Source organism: Excalfactoria chinensis, chromosome 1 (genome assembly GCF_039878825.1).
Source record: "Excalfactoria chinensis isolate bCotChi1 chromosome 1, bCotChi1.hap2, whole genome shotgun sequence".
NCBI lineage: Eukaryota > Metazoa > Chordata > Aves > Galliformes > Phasianidae > Excalfactoria > Excalfactoria chinensis.
Window position 1 is genome coordinate 51,531,235 of NC_092825.1, and position 22,241 is coordinate 51,553,475.

Genomic DNA, 22,241 nt, shown 5'->3' on the forward strand with positions numbered 1-22,241 from the left:
TGTTTAAAGAAGTATGTGATGGAGCTTTTGGGTAGCAAGCAATATTTTAAATAGTTTGTTCATTTGAGGAAAGGAGTGTTTGTTCTCCAAAGCAACTATTTCTTAAGGACTGTTTCATTTTCTGTGTTACAAAGCAACATACTCAAGAATAAGTGAAAAGTTTATGCTGTGACTTCATTGTTTTAAGTGGCTTAGGGACCTCTTGAAACATTTCACCTTTTGCTCCTTGTAATTCCTCGGCTCTTTTCCCTAATCTGACTTCTGTTATTCTTCAGTCTGTGAATTGTGGTTAAACCTTTCCTGTTAGCATGGGATTTTCCTTCTTGATCAACTGGAGTCATCATTGTCTCCATGAAGAAGATGAGTGGAGCACGCTCCATTTACAGCTTGCAAATAAATGTGGAGGAAAGATTAACAGAAAATGATTCTGCAGTCTTCTTAAGACTATCAGTTATTTCAGGAGTCACTCGTCACTAAAAAACAATTGTTTTCCTTCTTTTACTTTTCCAGGTTCAGGCAACAGTAGTTGGTTTTCTGGCAGCAGTGGCAGCAGTTATACTGGGCTGGATTCCAGAAGGCAAATACAGCTTCAGTCATTCAATCCTTCTGTGTTCTAGCAGTGTAGCAACTGCGTTCATAGCTTCTCTTTTACAAGGTAAAAGACGTATATGTGTTACTTTTTATAGCTTTTTACCTGGTAGGGTGGACAATTTGTTTTCCCCTACTTTCTGTATTCAGTGATGTACAAAGTTTATTCTTAACACTAAACAGGTAGGACTTATTAAGATCAAATGAGCTTGGGTATTAGTTCACCTGAATCCAAGCTCCCTGTTTATCCATGCTGCTTATATATTATTTTGTGCTCCGCTTTCTTTCTAAAGTGAACAATTTGGTTTGCTGTACGAAGGGTTTGGATCAAGTTAAAGTCCCCTTCTGCAAACAGCATCAGTGTATCTGTCCTGAGCCACATAGTGAGATGGATTTAAACTTCTCTCGCCAGTTGTCAGGAAATATTTAACCATAAAAGGCAGCACTTAGAGGACACAACGGGTGAAAAAGGAGTGACTCTACCCATGAAAAATTAAAATACAGTATCAGAAGACTTAGTAATAGTAAGTCAAGTCAAATACTTGGCTTTCTTTTTATTAAATTGACTTGCTTGCTTATGCAAAAATTATGAAATTATTAAGGTTAGTAATTAATTAGGAGCTTACACTTTTTATTAGTAACTACAAAGCCATCAAATCTGATCATGCTACAGAATGAAGAGCAGCAGGAGAACTGGGGAACATGAATGTGTTTTTTTCCCCTTCTCTTATATAAGGTGGATGTCAGAATAAACTTGTGGTGTTATCTGGTGATGGGCTTGCACAGGAAATTACTATGTAAACATCAACCCTCCTGTGCATGAAACAGGAGCTTTGGAAATCAGACAGGAACATTTCAGTCCTGTTGAGAATTTCTGGGGATGTGATTCTGGAGGCAGCTTCTCTGGATGTGAGCTCCTAATTTAGCCTGCAGTAAATAATGTTACTTGTTAAAATAGATGAAAATCGTAGTATCCATTTTTCACTATTTCAGACACGCGGGTATTTAATCTAATGTTGTTTTCAGGGTAGAGGCATTAACATTTCAATCATCTAAAGTTAATGGGATGTAGAAGTAATATACTGAGTGTTCTTTTCTTCAGGGAACGGTTGATTTACAATCTCAGTCTTGCTAATTCTAATCGTAAGCAAAATAATACATTATACAGATGGTTCTTGATTGTGGGTTGTTTTTTTTTCTGTGTATGCTTAGTGTCATTTTATTTTTAAATCTGAGTATTTAAAAATGACTAAAAACTTAAAACAGTGTCAGTCAAGTGGGAGGGACAAAAGCAAAGACGTAATCACTGGGTTTCCAATTACCATTATCTTGAAACTTCCTAAGCGATTACAACAGTAGATAACATTACTGTACTTTCTTCTTTGTTGAATCTAGGAATAATAATGGTTGGAGTTATTGTTGGATCGAAGAAGACTGGTATTAATCCTGACAATGTTGCCACTCCTATAGCAGCAAGCTTCGGAGATCTCATTACTCTTGCTATTCTAGCATGGATAAGTCAGGGTCTTTATTCTTGCCTTGGTGAGTATGTTCCTAGGTTTATGTATCCCTAGAAGCCTCTTTCGTGTAGGGGTGGTGAGGGATAAGGCAGGGAGGGAGAAGCCAGGTTTCTTGCATACCCACTCTCTGTCAATTCCTTGCTTCCCAGAGCCGTATTGAATTGTCCGTTTGCACTGAAGGTGTTGAACTGCCTTGATCATTATGATCCAAATTTGTGCACTTTGTAATTAGTTCGCATTGTACGTACTGCATAACATTACGACTCCTGCTAACACGTTGCTACGTAGTTACATAGCCAAGGGAAAGGAATTTCTCGCGGAGGAACGCGTCCTTCTGGCCGTGTTCCCCGTTCCAGCAGCGGGCGGAGCTGCCGCTAGGGGGCGCTCCAGGCCCATCCTTGGCGTCGGCTGGGGCCGTCTCGCTCGTCATTTGTGGTCGTGGCTTAAAATAAGTGAAGATCAGTAAGAGCTTGGTTGGGAACCTTTTGTTTTCTCTCCTTCCTCCTTCTTTATTTATTCAGGCTCACAGGCTCAACAGTGAGAGTGGGGCAGGTCTCTTCTCACTAGTGACAAGTGACAGGACGAGGGGAAATGGCCTCAAGTTGCGCCAGGGCAAGTTTAGGTTTGATATTAGGAAGAACTTCTTTACAGAAAGGGTAGTTAGGTACTGGAATAGGCTCCCCAGGGAGGTGGTTGAATCGCCATCCCTGGATGTGTGTAAGAGCCGTTTGGATGTGGTACTCAGGGATATGATTTATCAGAGGTTTTTTTAGAGATAGGCTACTGGTTAGGCTGCAGTTGGACTTGATGATCTTCAAGGTCTTTTCCAACCTGGGTAATTCTATGATTCTATGATTCTATGTCACGATCTCCATAGCAGAGCCACCAAAACAGACTTGAGCAGGATTACATCTGCCACGTGAGCTAAACATTACAAGGTTATCAAAAGTGGAGATAAATGAGCCCTCTTAGGGCTCATTACGGGAGTCAGTTATTCCATTTCCCTTTCTCCAGCTACTGTAGAATAATTTGGTATTTCTCTGTGGGTTGAATATGACTGGGATGTAACTGGAGGTTACTGTCTCCTAAGATTTTGTAGTAAGCTGTTCTACCAGTAGAGCGTCCCATAACTAAAGGAAAGTCCTGTGTGCTGTTTCTGAGAGTTAGATTGAGCTGAGTAGTTCCTCTGGTCTTGCAGGGAGCTGTATTCTAGCATAGCTTTTCTTTTCAGAGAGAGGCTTATGATACAGTCTTGTAACACTGGGTAGCTTTTATAGTCTGGTCTATGTCTATCTCCATTCAAAGGCATCAGGTATAAATTTTTCTCTGTATTTTTCTCCATGTTAAAATTGAGACATTTGTTCGTATTGAAATATATAGAAACACTAAAATAAGGCCAAAAAAATAACTCCTCTCACTTGTTGACTCAGAGGAGATTTAAGCTATTGCTGAGCAGTCTTGTCAGCCCTCTCTTAATGTGAACTTTAATTTCCTATGTTGGTAAAAATTCTCTCGTAAGAGTACAATGGGCTAACTACTGATGAGTGAGTGAGAGGCTTTCAAAAGCTGGTGAATAATTAGAATAAGGCTCAACACTGCATCTCTGTTCTGCTGCTAAGTGGTTTTTGTTTCCTTGTTTTGCAACAGAGGGTCCTACCTTAGAACTATTTCCTCGTTCTGACCTTTCAGTCGGTTATTGTGGCTCTAGTGTATGGGAATGCCTCAGCTTGGGTACATGTGAGGGGAACAGACATAAAGGGAGAGAATGAATAAGTAACAGGAACACGATGTCTCTTAAAAGGAGAAAAAGGGGGAAGTCTCAAAGTTTTAAGAAAATAGGTATAAAATGAACAATGCCTTTCCATGTGACCAACTGTAGTATATACAGGGATCTTTCTCTGTTGCAAATGGAGGGAAGAATCATAGAATCATAGAAGAGCTTGGGTTGGAAAAAACCTTAAAGATCATCAAGTCTAACTAGAACCTAACCATTCTATCCTAACTAACAACCCTTCACTAAATGCATTTGCCTGTGCAGTAAGCAGTGGTCCATGTGGCATGAAGCTCAAGAACTTTGTATCAGTACTTTTTTATTGTTTCTTTTTTAATGTTTGACACAACAAAATTATCCTGTGTATGTTCTTTTGCATTAGGCTTTTTTTTTCATTAGGACCATGTCTTTGCTTATAGAAAGAGGAGAAAAGACTGAGAAAAAGGCACTAGAAAGGAAGGAGATGATGTATTATAAAACAGCTAGAAAAGGAATGGAAAATTACTTCTCATTTGGGCTTTGTCTCTTTCTCATTCTGATAGCTTTCTACTTTTAGCTTACACAGTGATAGGAATCTTAGTCTCTTGTGCCAGCTCTGCTGCAGAGGTTGTTACCAGTCAATGCAGAAGGATAGTAACGTCTAAAAATACTGCAGTGATTCTCCCTGGAGTAATTTTAGTTGTTCTCCCTCCCTCTACCACGATAACATCAAAGTAGTAATTGCTTGAATTTGCAAGCTTTGTAATAAGCCATAATGCTTGGGTGGGAATGTTTTTATATATACGCTGGGTATTTTTCTTTGTTGAAGATTTTATGTGTTCTACATGAACTACTTCAGCCTGTTAACTTAAAATATATTTTGCAGTATATTTGTCTAAATTCTGTAAATTTAGACAAAATGTGTTTAATATTAAGTACACTGTCACATTTCTCATAAAAGTAATATATGAAAAAGGGAGGTGTTTTTATGAGCTGTGTATATATTGGCCTTGAAGATAAATTTTCCGCACTGTTGAATTAGGAAGTTCTGGATCACTGTGATGGCTTCTGAGCGGAGGGGACTCTAAGGCTGAACTAAGCTGGAAAATGTATTAATCTTTCTGTGGAGACAGCTCTCTGCTTTATTAGTTCTGTTTTATGATGGTACTCAGTTAATGGTATTTGTGTTTGTGTTTCTATGAAATACGATGCAGTTCTGACGGATGGGTGCAGGCAGTGGAATTACGGCTGTGAATTTCCAGTCTTGCAGACAGGTTATAAAGCAATTGAACTACCGATAAGAATGTTTCAATATTACACCTTGTGCTTGCATCATTTTAGATGTGCTGTGCTGGGGAAGATTAGCGTATTATCTGTGCTTTGGCAAGAAGGAGGTTTACACATGCTGTGAATTTGTATACAACACGAAATATATTTTCAATATGTTCCTTTTTTTTTTGTTGTTCTGTATATGTGTAAGAAAATAATGTTTTATATCCCACATCTTTATTACATTTTTATCATAAAGCATCATACAAAAACGTTCTTCAGAGGTTCCTACTTTGCACAGATAGTTTTGTCTTCCGTGGGATGGATGAAAGCGATCACATATGGTAGATGTTATACCAACCGTATCATTTGATGCAGTAGGGGAAAGCATAGTGAAAACAATAGTGATAAAGACTATTAAAATTTCTCAGCTGCTTGATGTAGAATACAACTTGTATTGTGCCTGGAGAGCAAAGCACTTACTTCTCTCTCTTGTTTTTCAGAAACATATTACTATGTATCTCCTTTGGTTGGTGCCTTTTTTTTGGCTCTGACTCCTATGGGGATTGTCATAGCTGCCAAACACCCAGCTACTAGAACTGTTCTCCATTCAGGATGGGAGCCTGTTATAACTGCCATGGTTATAAGCAGGTAAGTCTATTTGTTGTGGTTTGCCTTGTTGGCTCGCCTCTGATCTCCATGAATTTTATTTAGCACATGATTTTGCTTAAAAGAAACATGTAAGGAGCATCTAGAATATGGTGCTGGAATCATTTTTAATCTTCCAAATTCACATAGTGAAGCCCTGGTTTGGAACGAGTGGAGAAGGTAGCAATACCATGCGGAAATGGCTGAGCAGAAGTGTGTCGTATCAAATGAAGGAAATGGTGAACTATTCATCTCCTGCAGCTTCTTATCAGAATGTGATTTAGTCAAATGAAAGCTACAAATCTTAAAAGATGAGCAGTTGCATGAAATTCTGTTGTCTTTGTTATACAATCAGTCAATTGTAACATTTAAGTCAGTAGCCTCAGCAAGTTAATAAGGTTAAGTAAATAAGGTTAATCATATAAACTGAGAATTGCAACTTGCAGATATTACAAGGATGCGATTACTAAAGTAGTTTTGAAATAATAACTAACGTGTCTGTTTGCCTTGTTCTAAATATTGTACTTTGTCTTTCAGTATTGGTGGCCTTATTCTGGACACAACTGTATCTGACCCAAACTTGGTTGGAATTGTTGTTTATACCCCGGTAATCAATGGTAAGACTATGGCAGGATACCAATACATAGGATAGGATAGGATAGGATAGGATAGGATAGGATAGGATAGGATAGGATAGGATAGGATAGGATAGGATAGGATAGGATAGGATAATACAATACATCAGTTGACGCACCTTCGTTTGATAAAAGTCTGTTACAGTCAATGTTTGTTATGCAAATTAAGATCTGCTGTATTGCACGTTTTGATTTTGATGTCAACGATTGTTAATTTGAACCCCCAAGGAGAGCTTCTTGATCCTATTTACAACTACTAAAGCATGATAGAGAATGTGAGAAATAGGAACCTAATGCATGCATTAAGAAATCATGAAAATGGAATCACAGAATTGTAGGGGTTGGAAGGGACCTCTAGAGATCATCGAGTCCAACCCCCCTGCCAAAGCAGGCTCCCTACACCACGTCGCACAGGTAGGCGTCCAGGCGGGTCTTGAATATCTCCAGAGAAGGAGACTCCACCACCTCCCTGGGCAGCCTGTTCCAGTGCTCCGTCACCCTCACCGTAAAGAAGTTCTTGCGCACATTCGTGCGGAACTTCCTATGCTGAAGTTTCAGCCCATTTCCCCTAGTCCTGTCCCCACGCACTACTGAAAATGGAAGAAGAGGTGTATTCAAGTATTATCAAATATAATATTGACATAAGCATGTTTTTGGCAAATTCAGATTAGCTCTTGGTTTACCACTTTTATGTCTTCTCAGCACTTACAAATTGTCTGTTTAATAGTTTGTTCCAGTACTTGTCTAGGAATAAATTTCAGTCAGATACAGATTCGCTGGGTGATATTTTTTTGGCCCTTCTTAAAGATACATTTTCTGTTTACCCTCTCACAGCCCCTTGGTATTTGCTTACCTCCAGGATAATCAGTTTGCAGAAACGATCCCTGATAATTCACAGATTGTTCATCTAGCTCTCTAAGGACACTCTAAATTTAAATTGAATTTATCCTCAGGCCCTACAGACTTAATATGTACAAGTCTACAATCAGGCATCACCATTTTTACAAAGACGGGATACAAAAGGAATTGTGTAGTTCAGTGCATCAACAAGTTCTTGTTCTTCCTTCCCATTATGGTCCTGTATTTCCTTTTCTCTCACTCTCTCTATCTTTTTCTTTCTTGTTTTGTTTTGTTTTAAATATGAAGCATTTCGGTGTTGTCACTTTTGTTCCTTGCTGGCTGCAAATTCATTTTTACACTTCAGTTTTTGTGCTCCCTTGCCTGTGCCTATCCTTTATATTCATTTTAAATTAGAAGTATTTGCATCTACTTTTTTATCTTTCTATTTTGATTTCCAGATATCTGAAGAGCAGAGCAACTATGTCAGTCTTCAGCTTTTACTGCTTTACACCTGCAAGTTTTCTCATAATAGTCTTCCTTGGTTACTCCCTAGATTAACTTCCATATAGAAGAGGATCCTGTTTTCTTGTTAGTCAGGTTCACTCAAAGCTCTTATCAGTGTTCCTGCTTTCTTAGATGCTATCCATCAATTATAAATGCAAACAACTGTCTAGCAATTGTTTTGTAGTGGTTTCCATCAGACTTCTATCTGTGCTCCAGTACAGTACCAGAATAGTTCTGGATTTCCTCCACAGACTTGCTTGTTCTACAGTGAGTGCATACAGATCCCAAGGATTCGGGCCTTTCTCAAGGCCTCATGCTCCTACCAGATGTTGCAGTGATGATCTTTTTTACCTTACAGCAGTTATGGACTGCTGTTGTAAGCAGAAACTGCATCCTGTTCAAGGTTGGCTTCTTTCACATAAATTGGCTGTGAAATCTGAGTTGCCTGCGTGTTTATATTTTACCTTTTTACAGTTTTTAGCTAATGATTAGACTTAAGTAAATCATTTTAACTGCTAGGAGTGACGGCTTAATATAAACATATCTCTAGAGAAAATGTTAAATGTCCCATTTTATTTCTTATTTTCTTTCATAAGTTAATAAATGGAATCAAGGCAACAGTACATGCATTCTTTTGAACTGTCTTGAGAGAAAATGAATTAGCCACGTTCTATACATTGCTCTGGATGATTAGCTGGCAGGTCAAAAGATTCTTGAAGGATTAGGCAGGTGGAAAGAGGGAAAGCTGGAGCTATTGCAGTAGGCTTGTAGTTGTGTCAGTCCCACAGTGGTTCTCTGCTGATTGCTGTGATTATTGCACCATCTCTATTCTAACTGCTGAATTTTTATAGATGTCTTGAGTTTCAAGGCTGCTCAGCCTTTGACATTTGCCCTCCTGGACTGCTGCACAATGCCTGAGAATTTTGTTTTCCAAGCCACAAGAGGTGCCTTATCCCATGGCTCATTTGGGTTTTTCACACTTGTTACATAAAGCTGTCTTTTCCCAGCTCTCAAGGTTTAAACGTCTTCAGTCACTAGAAATGTCTGGACCATCAGCTAGTTGTTTATTCTCTTGTGTCCATATATTTGAGGTTCTTTGCTATTATCCCAGTCAATTACAAGAGAAACCTAAGCCTACAGTTAAAAAAACACGTCTGTTGACACTCATTTACTAACCTAAAAGGTGTGCTAGGCCACTTAATAGATGGCTTTTAAAATATTAATGTTGCTGAAAGCCTTCTCTACAAGTGCTTTCCTGTCCTTGGAATTCTTATTGTAAGCATAAGCAGTGAAAGTTGCCAAAGGGTTTCCCTCTCAAAATGCTTTTGAGGTGCATTTTTCCTTCTCCTTCTTTAGGCATTGTCACTCCTATCACACAAGGAAACCTGAAGAAAAAAATTTAACCTATTGGGATTACGGCAGCCAAAATGCAAGGACAATACAAATTTACTGGTGACCTCAAACTGTCACTGGTATTTTCAGTGCCAGTTGTTGGGTATCTTGAAATCCTGGACAGTATGCCCTGCACTGCAGGTGTTAGACTTCCTGCATGTACCATTAAATGACTTTTAACCTGGTCCTGTCTAAGTGGTTGGATATGCTTAGATGTGGGACAAGTCACTTCCGTCACATATGGTTTGGAACCATAGATCTTTTGGTTTAAGAAATATTGGTCTGGAATTCGAACAAACTAAAGACTCCTTCTCCTGTTAACAATAACTACAATTTTTTTGCCAAGAATATTAAAGAGTTCTTAAGCAGACAGGCATTTTATAGTGAGCTTTACTGCTGCTGGGCAGAAGTATTTTACAACCATTTTTCCAATTTTCCCTTGTTAAACACATTTCTTGAGATGAATAATTATTTTTAATTCTATAGTTGGCTGGGTTAGATTGTAACTCTGCCTTCTAAAAATAAATAGATCATTTTGTGGTTTCAGCCATCATGAAACTTGCAGTCTATTTGAGGTTTAGATGTATGTTTGATGTACTGAAGTTATGAAGAAAATAACTACACCCAGTATGGCTGTGCTTCAGCTTAGATACCGAAAGTCGATCTTCAAGTTTTCCAATGGATGAGAAGGTTAAAATTTGCAAATCTTCTCACAGCATCACAGTATGTCAAATTTGGCTGAGGAACTGCAATTTGCAAGTAACCGAGTTCCTTTTGTGCAGGAAAAAGATAGTACTTTAAACAATTACATGCTTCAGAATAATCAGAAGAAATGAACTAAGGTGCAGTTACTAGATAAAGCCACTTCTGTTTTCATATCCCTTCTATGCTTGGATGAAACATTGTGAGAGTTTCTGCATAATGACCAACATTTTAATAGATCTCACCCCATTTTTATGCATTTTGTAGAGTTCTGCAAATAAATTCTGAATATGCCTGAAAATCAGAACCATTTTGTAGGCTCCAAATAGAAAAACTTGCATTTCCATATGGTTTGAAACAAGCCTCTTTAAGGGTAACACCAAGCGGTTATAATACTTTCTGCTCTTTGGCTGTGCATATTATAAGAGTACTTGATACAGGGAGGAAATAAATGTAGATCAAGGAATATTAAAAACATGTATGAGAAAATTTTACACAAAACTTACTGAGTGTCAGCATGGAGATGAAAGTTAAGCTTATGCAATATATTCCCCAAATTATACCTTTTTTCAATTGTATAATTAGTAGGAAAATGGAATGACTTTCAGGCTTTTCAGAGATCTTTTCCTGTAAGTTATGAGAATGTGGAAAGAAAACATACAGAAATCACTCCTCCTCAAAAAATAATATGTATTTTTTTAGTAACTTTATGTATTTTGCTCTGTTAACGGATGGTTGTACTCTCAGCTTTCATACAACAAAGAAATACTTTGATTAGAAGCCAATCATTGTCTTAGTTGAGTTTCTGAAATATCCTCTGCAAATTACAAAGATATTAGTCTACCTTTATGGTATTAGAGCAAATTGTCTGGGTATCACATTAGCTTTTCTTTATCTTGAATTGGAAAGCATGTAAGAGCCTTACAACACACCTATGAGAACTTAATAGTTCAGTCTTTATTTTGGTATGAAAAAGGAGAAGGATTTTGATTCTGCATATTTAATTCTGATTCATTACTGGGTGTCAGTTCTACTGCTTTTTAGTTGCCAGTCTGTACAAGCAAATCTTCATAATCTCTGCTGTTATAGATGTGAGTTCTTTCTTTTAAGTATTTTTTGCATTTACATGTAATACTTAACTATTAAGTATTATGCATTTTTTACAAGATTTCAGTAATGATTACTTTCCACATCACAATTAGATCCAGAATATTTTCATTTTTTTGACAGTCAAGGAACGCTTTTAAAATTATGCCTAGGAAATAAATTATGTATGAGCTGAATCAAACACATACCATTCAGTTTTAAAATGTGATGATTTGCATGGATAAGGTTGTCTTTTAAGCTTCTCTTAAAGATGGGCCAATGAGTCCCCAGCAATCACCAGTGCTAAGGGGAAACATCCCTTCCTTCCACCTGATGACGATGCTGTTCCTATAGCAGGCCAGAATACCGTTGTCTGCCTTTGCCATGAAGGTATATTGCTGGGTCAAGGTGAACTTTTTTTGTCCTCCAGTACCCCCAGGTCCTTCTCTGCACAGCTGCTTTCCAGAGAGTTGACTCCCAGCCTGTTCTGGTGTATGGGCTTGGTCATCCCCAGGTGCAGGACTTTGCATATCCCCTTGTTGAATTTCCTGTCAGCCCAATTCTCCAGCCTGTCCCAGTCCCTCTGAATGGCAGCACTGCCTTCTGGTGTATCAGCCATTCTTCCCAGTTTTCCCAATGTTACCAAAAGTATGAAGTATAAGGTATGTGGAAAAAAAAACAACAACCATCAGCCTGGTGTATTACATAGAGCGTTAGATGATCTCAGATTAGGATGCATCAGCAACATTCATCCTGCTTCCTTTTACTTATCTTTTTTTTACCTGTAGAATGCTAATGTGGGTCAAGATAGATGGATCTTCTTTGATAGACTCTTTGAGAGGCACTGATTTTAATGTGGGTTTCAGAATAACACAGGTACTTCTATTAGACAGGCCTTTTCCCGCATAATGATTAGTAGAATCATGTCTGGAGGCATAATCACAAATACATGATATGGTTTTGGCTCTACTTTAAATTTGGTTTTGTGTGCTTGTTATACAAAAAAGAACCATGAAAAAAGAAAATTAAGAAATGTTTACTCTTGCTTAGCCCTTGACCAACTCAATAAAATGATGAGGTCTTCAATTTTCTTTTAATGTTGTAAGTCAGCATGACATCCTTCACACTCTGGCAGACAATGTCTTTTCTTACAGGCAAAGTAAAATAGCAGCTCGTATTCAAGCTAATCACGCCGGCTATCCTGAATGCAGGTGCAGGATTGTACTTTGGAAAGCAATTATTTTCCTCCGTGATACAGCTCTCAAGGGAATGAAAAGAAGCTAAGGAAGTTGGTCTTTGTTGTGAATTATGTGCTATGATGATTACAGTACTGTTTTCCAGAAAACAAATTTTCTCAATTAGATATTCATGGAAACAGCATATATGTACGTCTGAAAAGATTTGCATCACATGAGAAGTTACTGTGTACGTTACGGTTTCATGCATTCAGAAGATGCTCAGACATTTTGTCAACCTACACAGTTTTATCTGTTTTTGTGCTTCTTGTAGGGATCTGATTAATCTGGTATTGCTGAGACAATTTCACATGCATAGTAACTGCTGCAAGAGGGAAAAAAGAAACACCCGAATATCTCTGTGTATAGTGAAGTGATTCATTTAATGCAAGCGCAGCTTTATTCAAGTCATTCTTTGGCCAGCAGAATAATGAAACCTCATTCCGTGTTGATTTATACCCTGTGTTTTTAGAGCACCTTTCTACCCACGGTGTTCTGTGGCCTCATGTCCTTGCAATACCTATTTCTCACAACACTCTCTCAGTTCTCCCTTTGCTTTTGACATCATCATTTGTCTTCTGTGTCGCTTAACTACCAGCTGAACAAGAGGCATCATGCCTCACTCCAAGCTGTGTGCTGACTGGGCAGCTGGCACGCCTATGCTGAGAAATGTACGGCTCATATTACTACCTGGACTCACTGAGGACATGGATTTGAATCTTTATTTACCTAGGATTAGCCATGGTTTCATTTTGGTTAGCCTTTCTACTTGGAGACAGTTGTTATCTTTAAGAAGCCCATTGTCAAATGTGTCTGAAATTGGCCCAAAGGTTCACAAATAGTTAGGAGGAAGAATGGTTGGACAGAATTAAAGGATGGTATGACTGCTGCTGACCATCATCATATACTGTTAGTGGGTTGAGACTGAGCAGGGCATATGGATTCTAGAAACTTTTTATACTGCACCTGCATAAAGCACATAAGGTTATTTGAGAGCTATCAGTGGTGTATCGTGTGAGGTTCTCTGAGTTTAAAAATATCTACGTCTCTGTTGCTTAGCCAGATATATTACCATTTCAAATGGTTGAATTTCCATTTTCCTTGATTGTTTTCTTTCAGTTTCTTCTGCTGTTAATGAGGGAAAGATGTCCAGATAATCCATCATATTTCTGTTTGTCTGAGTTTGTTACAGCAGATAATTATCAGTCACAAGAGGAAACTGCCTACATCCTAGGAAATACTTCAAGACAGTTTTTGTGCCAACATCTTATATGGTTTCATTGCTACAAGCCTCAAAACATACCTTGGAAGATATCTCTGCTTTCTTTTATCTTTTATTTCTTCTTATAATGATTTAAGAGATGGGGATAGCGAGAGAAGAGGTAACTAATTGAATATACCAGTTGTTGCAGCGCTAGCATGCCTGCAATTACCCAGATAGCTTTTATCCCCTCTTTTAAAAGCAGAAACTGTTTCTTATTTTCTCATCATATGGCATCATCCTGAGCTTTGTAGCTTTATTTAAATGCAGTTTTACATGACAGGTTTTTTTGTAGTTTAGTCACAGAAATTATCTGATCCCCATCCAAATGTAGTGCATTGATCCTTCATTTAACTTCTGTCTCCCTTTCCTCACCTTATCCTCATTAGTCAGAAGAATCAGAATAATTGTTCTTATTCAAAACATAGACTTTGGGCTCTACTTAGATCGTTTTTTATCTTGTTCAAATCCCTTTGTAGTTTATGTACATCCTTTATTTTACCTCTGTTTCTGTAGTTTGCTGAAGAAAAGATATCTGTTATTGTAGTTTACATAGCAAAGACTGAGTCAATATTTTCATAGTTCACAGTTTTTCCCTGTACCTCCTGGCTGGGAAGAGGCAGGTAGGTTTGATAAACTGTCCTTTCTGCAAACTCCATGACTTCTTTCTAATTCCTTACTTCCTGATTTTTACTGGAAGTCTTTTGTTTAGAAGTTTTGCTCCTTTGTTAGATTCTACCAAAAATTGTCTTTAAGATGTGGTGAGGCAGAAAATTTTCTTAGTATCAGGTTCTTAGTTATCAGGTCTTTGTCCGAAACACTTTATGGTCCCCAAAGAGATTTGGCAGATAGGTTCTTCTGGTGATGACAGACACATGTTCTGTGACCAAAGCCCCAAGCATCAGATATACAAATTAGTTCAACTACAATGACCGAGGGCTTTCTCCTGCTAAACCAGAGACAAGACATGCATGACTTCTACCTAATCATATCTTCTCAGATCTGAAAAGCATATATGGGGAAAAAAAGGCATATTTTGCAGATATTACTTACTAGTAGAAAAAAAAAAAAATGTACCAGTTGGTCTGTTTTGTATTTCAGGTATTGGTGGTAATCTAGTAGCTATTCAAGCTAGCAGAATTTCTACCTACCTCCATTTGCATAGCATTCCTGGAGAGCTGCCAGAAGAAGCCAAGGGTTGCTATTATCCATGCAGAACCTATTATGGTACAGGTATGTATTAGTCACTTCATTGTTAAAACTAGTGTCTTATATTTCCTGTATTGCTCCCTGTATGACTCTAATCCCCAGTGAGAGACTCGGATGCAATTCAAAAGCAGCGAAGGTCTGGCAAGTTTCCATTGCCTGCACCTATTTACACATAAGAACCACAAGCAACAGCTTGCAGGAGGGGATGCATAGAGAGTATCAGGGACTAAAGCGCAGCTCTAGCTGGTGTCCAAGACAGGGACCAATCAGGCAGGACACTGATGATACCCACTTAGAAGAATTTTTATCTTTCCTTGTTTCCTTCCTAGCCATTGCCATTTAACTCCAGAGTTCAAATCAGTCTTCAGATCAAATTTTTTATATCATTACTAACCCAGTCCCTGTTTTCCTCATTTGCCATTTTCTTTCTACATGCTTTCTTCACAGCTCATTTTTGTCCCTGTACTTCCCCCTTTCCTAATAATGTAGTAACTGTAGAGAAATTTGGCATTTAATTACACGTATTACACTGCCATATTTATGAAACGCATTGGGACAGATGTGAAAATAGCATGGAATTTTTAGACATAGGAGATACTTTTGAAGATGGCTTGAATACAGTATCCAAAACATCCTCTGTAGTACACTAGACGGTACTACTTAGGTACAAAACACAGATAGATGAAATGCACCGATTGGAAGCAAGAGCTTGCACCTTCTGTTTTATGCATGCTATTCCACAATAGCCAATGCCATAGAATGTCAAAACTTCTTCCCACATTAAAATCAATAAGAATGTGGTATAGAAATTGAAAAGCTTAACTGAATTTTGTTTTTTGATTTATTTATTTGTTTGTTTGCTTATTTTAATTGCAGGAGTAAATAACAAATCAGCCCAAGTTCTGCTTCTTCTGGTGATTCCTGGTCATCTAATTTTCTTGTACACTATCCATTTAATGAAAAGTGGCCACACTTCCTTAACTCCAATCTTCATAGCAGTATATTTGTTTGCAGCTCTGCTACAGGTAAGAAAAAATACAATTCGAAAATGATCACATACGTAAAATTAAGTTCTTGAAGAAAAATCATACATTATCTGAATGCTGAAATTCCATGAATAAGTGAAAAAGATGTGTTATTACAGGCTTTCAGCACTGTTACGAAGCAACTAATTATCTCCACGTGCATATAGCTTGTAGACATGGATCTGTATTGTAAGTGCTTTTCAAAAGATGCTTGACTACATTACTTCCCAGTCATCCATTTTGCACTCTTCTGCATGCTTCTTGGCACCTCTGCGTCTAAAACCCCCATCATTTTAATCAACTAGAGGCGAAATGGAGAGATGGAAAAGTAGTATTTATGAATAAAGAATACATTAAGAAAACTCTCAAAGAAATTTCCCACAGTGGCTTCTCAAAATGGTTCAGGATCCTGTTTTAGTTAATGCAGTTAAAAAGGCAATAGATAGGAACGTTATCACTTGGTGAATTTTTAATTAAAGTTAGTGTAACAGGGATTGGTGATCAATGTACGAGAAAGTGTAATTGCATCCGTTGTCAAACACTCTTACATTATTTTGTGGGCTACTGCCCACAGTAAGGTGTCCACACCTCAGCGATAGCAGCAATTTCTGAAAGATGCCTTCTGAAATATTAATGTCTTAAAGTGAAACAGTTTCTCCCAGAAGTTTGTAGTATAAAATAAACTGTTTTTACTAAATCCGCAGCCATTTTTAAGCTAAAACTTGGCTGAATTAACTGGAATGTTTCATTGTACTTCAAAAAAAAGTAACACGATGTTCACATTACACAATCAAAATATGGTGGAAATATCCATATGTTCAACATATATATAGTGCTTCTAAAATGTGACCAACTTAGTTTTAAAATACTAACGGCATTATCACCAAAAAGTCCTTGAGAACGTCGTGATTTTAATGTTCCAAATTGTCTGTGCCTATTTATTGCTATTCCAATAACTATAGGTCATGAAGACTGCTATGGTTTTAATTTTATATGAGAATTTTATACTCTTTCTGTAGAGCATTACTTGAAAAGTTGCACATTTTGCATGTAAGAATGTCATAGTAAAAATGCCAGAACTATTACTTCTCATTTTCTTCTCTGCCATTCCTAGTTTCCAGCCTTACCACTTGTTTTACACTGTGTTCTCCCACAGAAGAAATACCATTCATTGTCAGTGATATGAAGTCATTATAAGCTTAATGAAAACAGTTTTGGGGTGAAAGAGTCCCTGTTTTTGCCTTTACTGTAGACTGAAGTGTGATTTCAGCCGATAATAGATTTCAAATGGGAGTCAAGCTCAAGACAAATCCATATGAAATCCCTGTGGTTCTCCTGTACACAGATCTACAGCCATAATACATTCAGGGCTACAAACCTTTTCTTCTGAAGCAAAGACAGGGTAAGATGAAAGAAATGGGGAAGTTCCAAGCTGAGGCATTAGGGCAGGGCTTTCAGATCACATGGTTGTGCAGGACTGGTACTGGAACAAATACATGTGCAAAGTTCATTTTTGTAAATTAAGGCCTGATCAGAGCATTCCATTTTAGAGTCACATATTTCCTTTGAAGTCTATAAGGCCACATCTAATTTTCTTAATTTTTCATGTAGAAAAGCAGACATACCGCTTCCCCCCCCCCACCCCCCACCCCCCCTTATTGCTTTAATGGCTTATTTTCCCTTCTTTCCCTTCAGTCTTTAGCTACGGCAGGCAATTTGAGATTTGAAACCAAGTAACGGTATTGCACACTATAAATCCTTGTGGGTCATGACAGATTTACAGTTTGGAACCCCATGTTTTTTGACACCTTCTGAAGAGATTTAGCTAGGTTCTTTTCCCTATTTTCATTATTGTAACATTTTTCTAGTAGTGGTTATTGTGGTTCTGCATACCAGCCATTACAGCAGGTTTAAAATTTTCACAGAGGGCATTCTTGCATTAACCCTTACATTTGAAACTATCTATTTACCTCTCAGCCTGATGGAGTTGTATGGAGTTGTGTGACTGTACATTACCCAGTTCTCAAGGAAAAGGAATATTTGTACTCAGACTTGACACATTTTAGAGTGGACTAAAATAGATTTTTAATCAACTTCGAGATCTGTGTTTTGTTTCTGATGTTTAAAACGGAGACAAAATGGGTTGGGAAATGGCAAGAGTAGAAGTAAAGCGTTACAGAAAGCTGGAATAAATTACAGAACATTCAACGTAAATATAAAAGTAATGATTAAAGCATTTATCCGTTGCTCAGTTTATGTTATTCCACATTATCTGCAGTAAATTTGTAATGCAAGTATGAATTCCTCTATGTGGCATTTTAACAAGAGTTTTTCAGGTTGCCTGCAAACTTCAGAATTCTTCCCAAAATGATAAAACTGAATTTATTTGCACTGCTCTATGAAGTTTTATAGCAGCAATATCTAGCACTGTCTTCACTCTGTTCCCACCTGTGCCCAGGTACTCTGTCCCCCGAATGTCATGTAAATGAAATATTTATGGTAAATAAGTTATTATTATGACATGCAATTAGCAGCGGTATGATTTAGTTATTAATGACCCCAAATAGACCTTGTACTTAAACGAAGTACAGATTCACTGGATATGCAGTTATTTCTAAAAAAATTTAAGGTAGGATATTTTAAATAATATGAGTAGCTAGGATTGTGATCTGCAGCTTCTCTATCTGATTCTGTCCAAACAAAACAGTTCAGAGTTTCTAGATGTAAGGAAGCCCAGAAGCTGTTTTAGTAAGTTTTTATTTAATTTTCCTAACTTTAACAGCACAATTTCTTTATTTTTATTTCCCCTGTAAGAAACACATATTCTTGAAGTGTTCTTGAGATAAATTTACAATTTGGTTCCATTGAAATGCAAGGCAAAATTTTCTTTAATTTCAGTGAGACTCGAACTTTGTAAGCCTGGGGAAAACTGCACACATGTATTTGTATTAATCTCATTTGAAATTCTATGTTTGAGATTTTTGTGCTTGAGTCTGGTATGTGTTTATGAGTGGCAGCACCAGGAAAAAGAAACAAAAATCTTTTGAGGGAGATTGCCTACGTACAGGATATCCATAAGCACATAGGATTCTTCATGTAATGCAGCATACAATAGCTGGGCAAGACATCATGCACTAATGAAACTGGTATATTGATTTTAAACAAGGGTTAAAGTCAGCGAGTGGTGTCTGTTTAAGAGGAATGCTATTTTCCTGAAAACTTCACAAAAATACAGCAGTATGCTGCATGAAATTACAATCTGGCTTGGACCAACAAAGATATATTAATTAAGAAAACTGTCCTCCTCCTCTATCTTGCAAGGCCTCGAGTATTTTTTAATTGCATGAAGCTCTGCACTAAGCAGAGTTTCAAATTCTGTCTTGTCAACCTGCAGCAGAATGAGAGCAGCTCTGGAGCTGCCATCAGCCCTGGCACGCTGCTCTGAGCACTCAAAGGCAGCCTCTGTTCTTAATGTTCTCACTGAGCCAGTAAAATGCCCTCTGAGGAATTTTAACACCTCCTAACCAAATCTGAGCGCACAGCTACATTAAATACTTGGGGAATAAACAAACAATAGGAGATTCCCTGAGCTATTACCAAGCAAATTAGTAATTCTAAAATGTGGTTGTCCTTATGCAATAAAAATCAGGTGTCTGCTCCTGGGAAGCAACTTCCACAGTGCCTTAAGAGGTGTTTGGGCAATAGAAAACTAAGAATTCAGCAATGCACATGATGACTTACTGTTCACATTAGAAATGTTTTGGACTTCTCGGTGGCCTGAGGGTTCTTATTATAGTGCAAGCCTCTTCAATGCAAAAAAATAAATCATGGGGTATTGTAATGCTATAATATGATGGAAAGTACAGCAGTAATAGTGGGGTGGCACAATCCTAGGCTGCAGCAAATGTGAACAAGTCCAAATGCAGCAACCGTAGACACAGAAACAAAGAGGGGGAAAAAAAAACAACCAACCAACCAAATGATAAAATATGCTTCCCTCTGGAAGGCCTCCAGAAGGCAGGAATCTCCAGCAAGATATTCTTATCTCCCCTACCAACCCCTAACTGTGGTCTGGGAAGGAGTGGATCCTGGCTCCACCCCTTACTGTCACTCAGGTGCATTGCATGCGCCTGAGATCCCCCGGGTTGGCCCTGCCTTCCCACCAGGTGCTCAATCACTGGTTCAGACTACAGAGTATACTGTTCATTATACATAAATAAGGAAGATTGTGTTTATAGAGAAAAAGTTGCATTTTAAAAATTACTTTTTCTGATAGGAAAGGTTACCTCCTAAGTGTAGAGGATATAACTTCTAGGGAGACTTAATGATTCAAGGCAGTATGGAAACTGAAGCCCAAACCTGGACAGTTCTGCCCTTTCAAAGCTTTTTCACTGCAGCGTGAGAAACAGACTTGTCAGATTCATTAGGATCTGAATGTGGACATCACTATCTCTATCACTTCCAGGGGGGTTGCTGCCTGTGGTAGAATGCTCCTACAAAGTCATCAGCAGGGATATATCATTTTTGCCTCTGTGAGGTTGTGTAGGTAGGATAACACACTGAGTTGTGCTATGGCTACTGTAGGCTGAGCATACCTGAAGGCTCAATGGTCTGGGTTGTACTCCTAATTCAGACTGGCAAACAGCCTGAAGTTAGGACTGCATTGATCACACGTTGTCTGACAGATCTACTGAGAAAGCAAGAAGACTGTCTGTGGAATCTGGATTTAAACTGGGAAATAATAATTGAAAAAATAAAAGTTAATTCACAAACAAGTACAATGACACAATTATATTGATTTAGAAGCACCTTCAGCTAAAATGGTACAGTCTTTAGTTACTTAAATGAGGCATTAGTCTTACATAAATTTATGTTATGCTAAGTGTTTAGTTACCATAGATTTGTGCACTTCAGATGGAAAGCAGGTAATTATACAGATTGCCTAACAATGTTTTTTGTTAGGAAATGAATGAGTGTTACCAGAATCTTCAGTTTGCAAATAGACTTCTGTCCTTGCTCCCAACAGATCTGCTGCAGAGTTAGAGGTAAACAATGCAAAACTGAACTTATGTCTCACAGCAATTTTCTTAGGCTTTATATCATAGATTGTCCAAAACAACAAAAAGCAACCATTTCTTCAGCCCATTCTCTCCCTTTCTCACTGTCCTACTCTTCTGTCCTTAGAATGGCACATGGCAGGACATGTCCATGCCTGATCACAGTCCACCTTACAAGCACACCACCACTATCATCAACAGTTTAATGCCAGTGTACTGTGTAATGCTGAAAAGGGAGTGTCAGACATACGTGTTGCCTTTTCTTGACCTCAATATGGTGGCAGTTGTTTCTAAAAGTCTGTTGGAGTTTATAGTGTCTTAATTGTCTGCACTGGGAGTTTCCAAATTTCATTAGCCAAAGTCCTAAATCAGCTTGGAAACTGATTTAAGTTAAATTGGTGAGACTTTTGTGTGTAGACGTGCCAAAACTCCTTGCTATATCTGTTTATGCACTTGGATAGAGTCCAGAAGGACAGAAGGCTAGTGAAGTGTGTTTGTTATTGATGAGTGTTGTTGGAGAAGCAAGATGTTGTCTAACGAGTGGGCTGGATCTTCTGAAAGGTACCTATATTTGCTACCAAAGAAATTAAATCAGTGTTTCCAGACCACAAGATAACTAAAATACCAATAGCAAGAGAGAACTGTGGGGTTTCTTACAGCCAGCCACTGAAGGAAGTGATTGCTTTTTTGGAGTAGATACTGAGTTGTTTCCATGGACATGTTACCTATGTAGACCCTGCTCAGCCTACAGAATTTTGGCTGTAGACAATGGAGATTCAGCAAGTAAGTTCAGTGTAAACCTATTGAGTGTTTTACAGTTTAATTTTGAATTAAGATATCCAAAGCTGTTTAAAATCTGAGAAATGTGTGATTCCAGCATTAGCTTGATGAAGGGTCAAAACCACTAAAAACCTAAACCATAACTCAGATGAGAATGATGTCAATCAGGACACATTTAGAGATCCTTAACTGAAAGTTTGCAGTAATAATTATACAGGTGCTGTTCTAAAATAAATACCTCCTATTTTTTTATGTTGGCCCATGAGGAAGATATTGGTGGCATAGCAGTAGAGGCAGAACCTTCTGTCAATATTCCATTATGTTTTGTTGCTGTGCAACCAGTGGCAGCAGAGGGGCAGTCTGACAGAAAGATGTCTGACATGGAAGTGTATATGAAGCAAAAGCGTGTCACTTTGATTATCTACATGGAAAAAATGGCACCCATTGACATTCATTGATGAACATTTATGGAAACCAAACTGTGGATGTGAGCACAGTTAGGCTGTAGGAGGTGCATTTCAACAGTAGCGAAGGTGGTTCACTTCCACTGGTGCAGATTGTTACGAGCACACCATGCAGGATCTTGTCCATCACTGGTGAAAATGCGCAGCTAGTGGTAGTGACTGTGTTTAAAAACAGTGTATCGTTAGCTGAATATTTGCTCTATTGAATAGTGTTATTGTGCTCTCTGTTCCTGTTTCCATGGAAATAAGTAGGAGGCATTACTTATGGGGCAACCC

The 22,241-nt window shown here is 38.1% G+C and overlaps 1 protein-coding gene across 1 annotated transcript in view; it reads left to right on the plus strand.

Moving 5' to 3' along the window:
- SLC41A2 (solute carrier family 41 member 2) overlaps positions 1-22,241 on the plus strand; it is a 44,937-nt gene that overhangs the window by 17,805 nt on the left and 4,891 nt on the right. The window contains exons 5-10 of the mRNA XM_072342913.1: positions 511-655; positions 1,984-2,130; positions 5,631-5,778; positions 6,313-6,392; positions 14,532-14,663; positions 15,516-15,664. Of these exons, the coding sequence (XP_072199014.1) occupies positions 511-655; positions 1,984-2,130; positions 5,631-5,778; positions 6,313-6,392; positions 14,532-14,663; positions 15,516-15,664 (801 nt within the window). The remainder of the gene's footprint in view (positions 1-510; positions 656-1,983; positions 2,131-5,630; positions 5,779-6,312; positions 6,393-14,531; positions 14,664-15,515; positions 15,665-22,241) is intronic.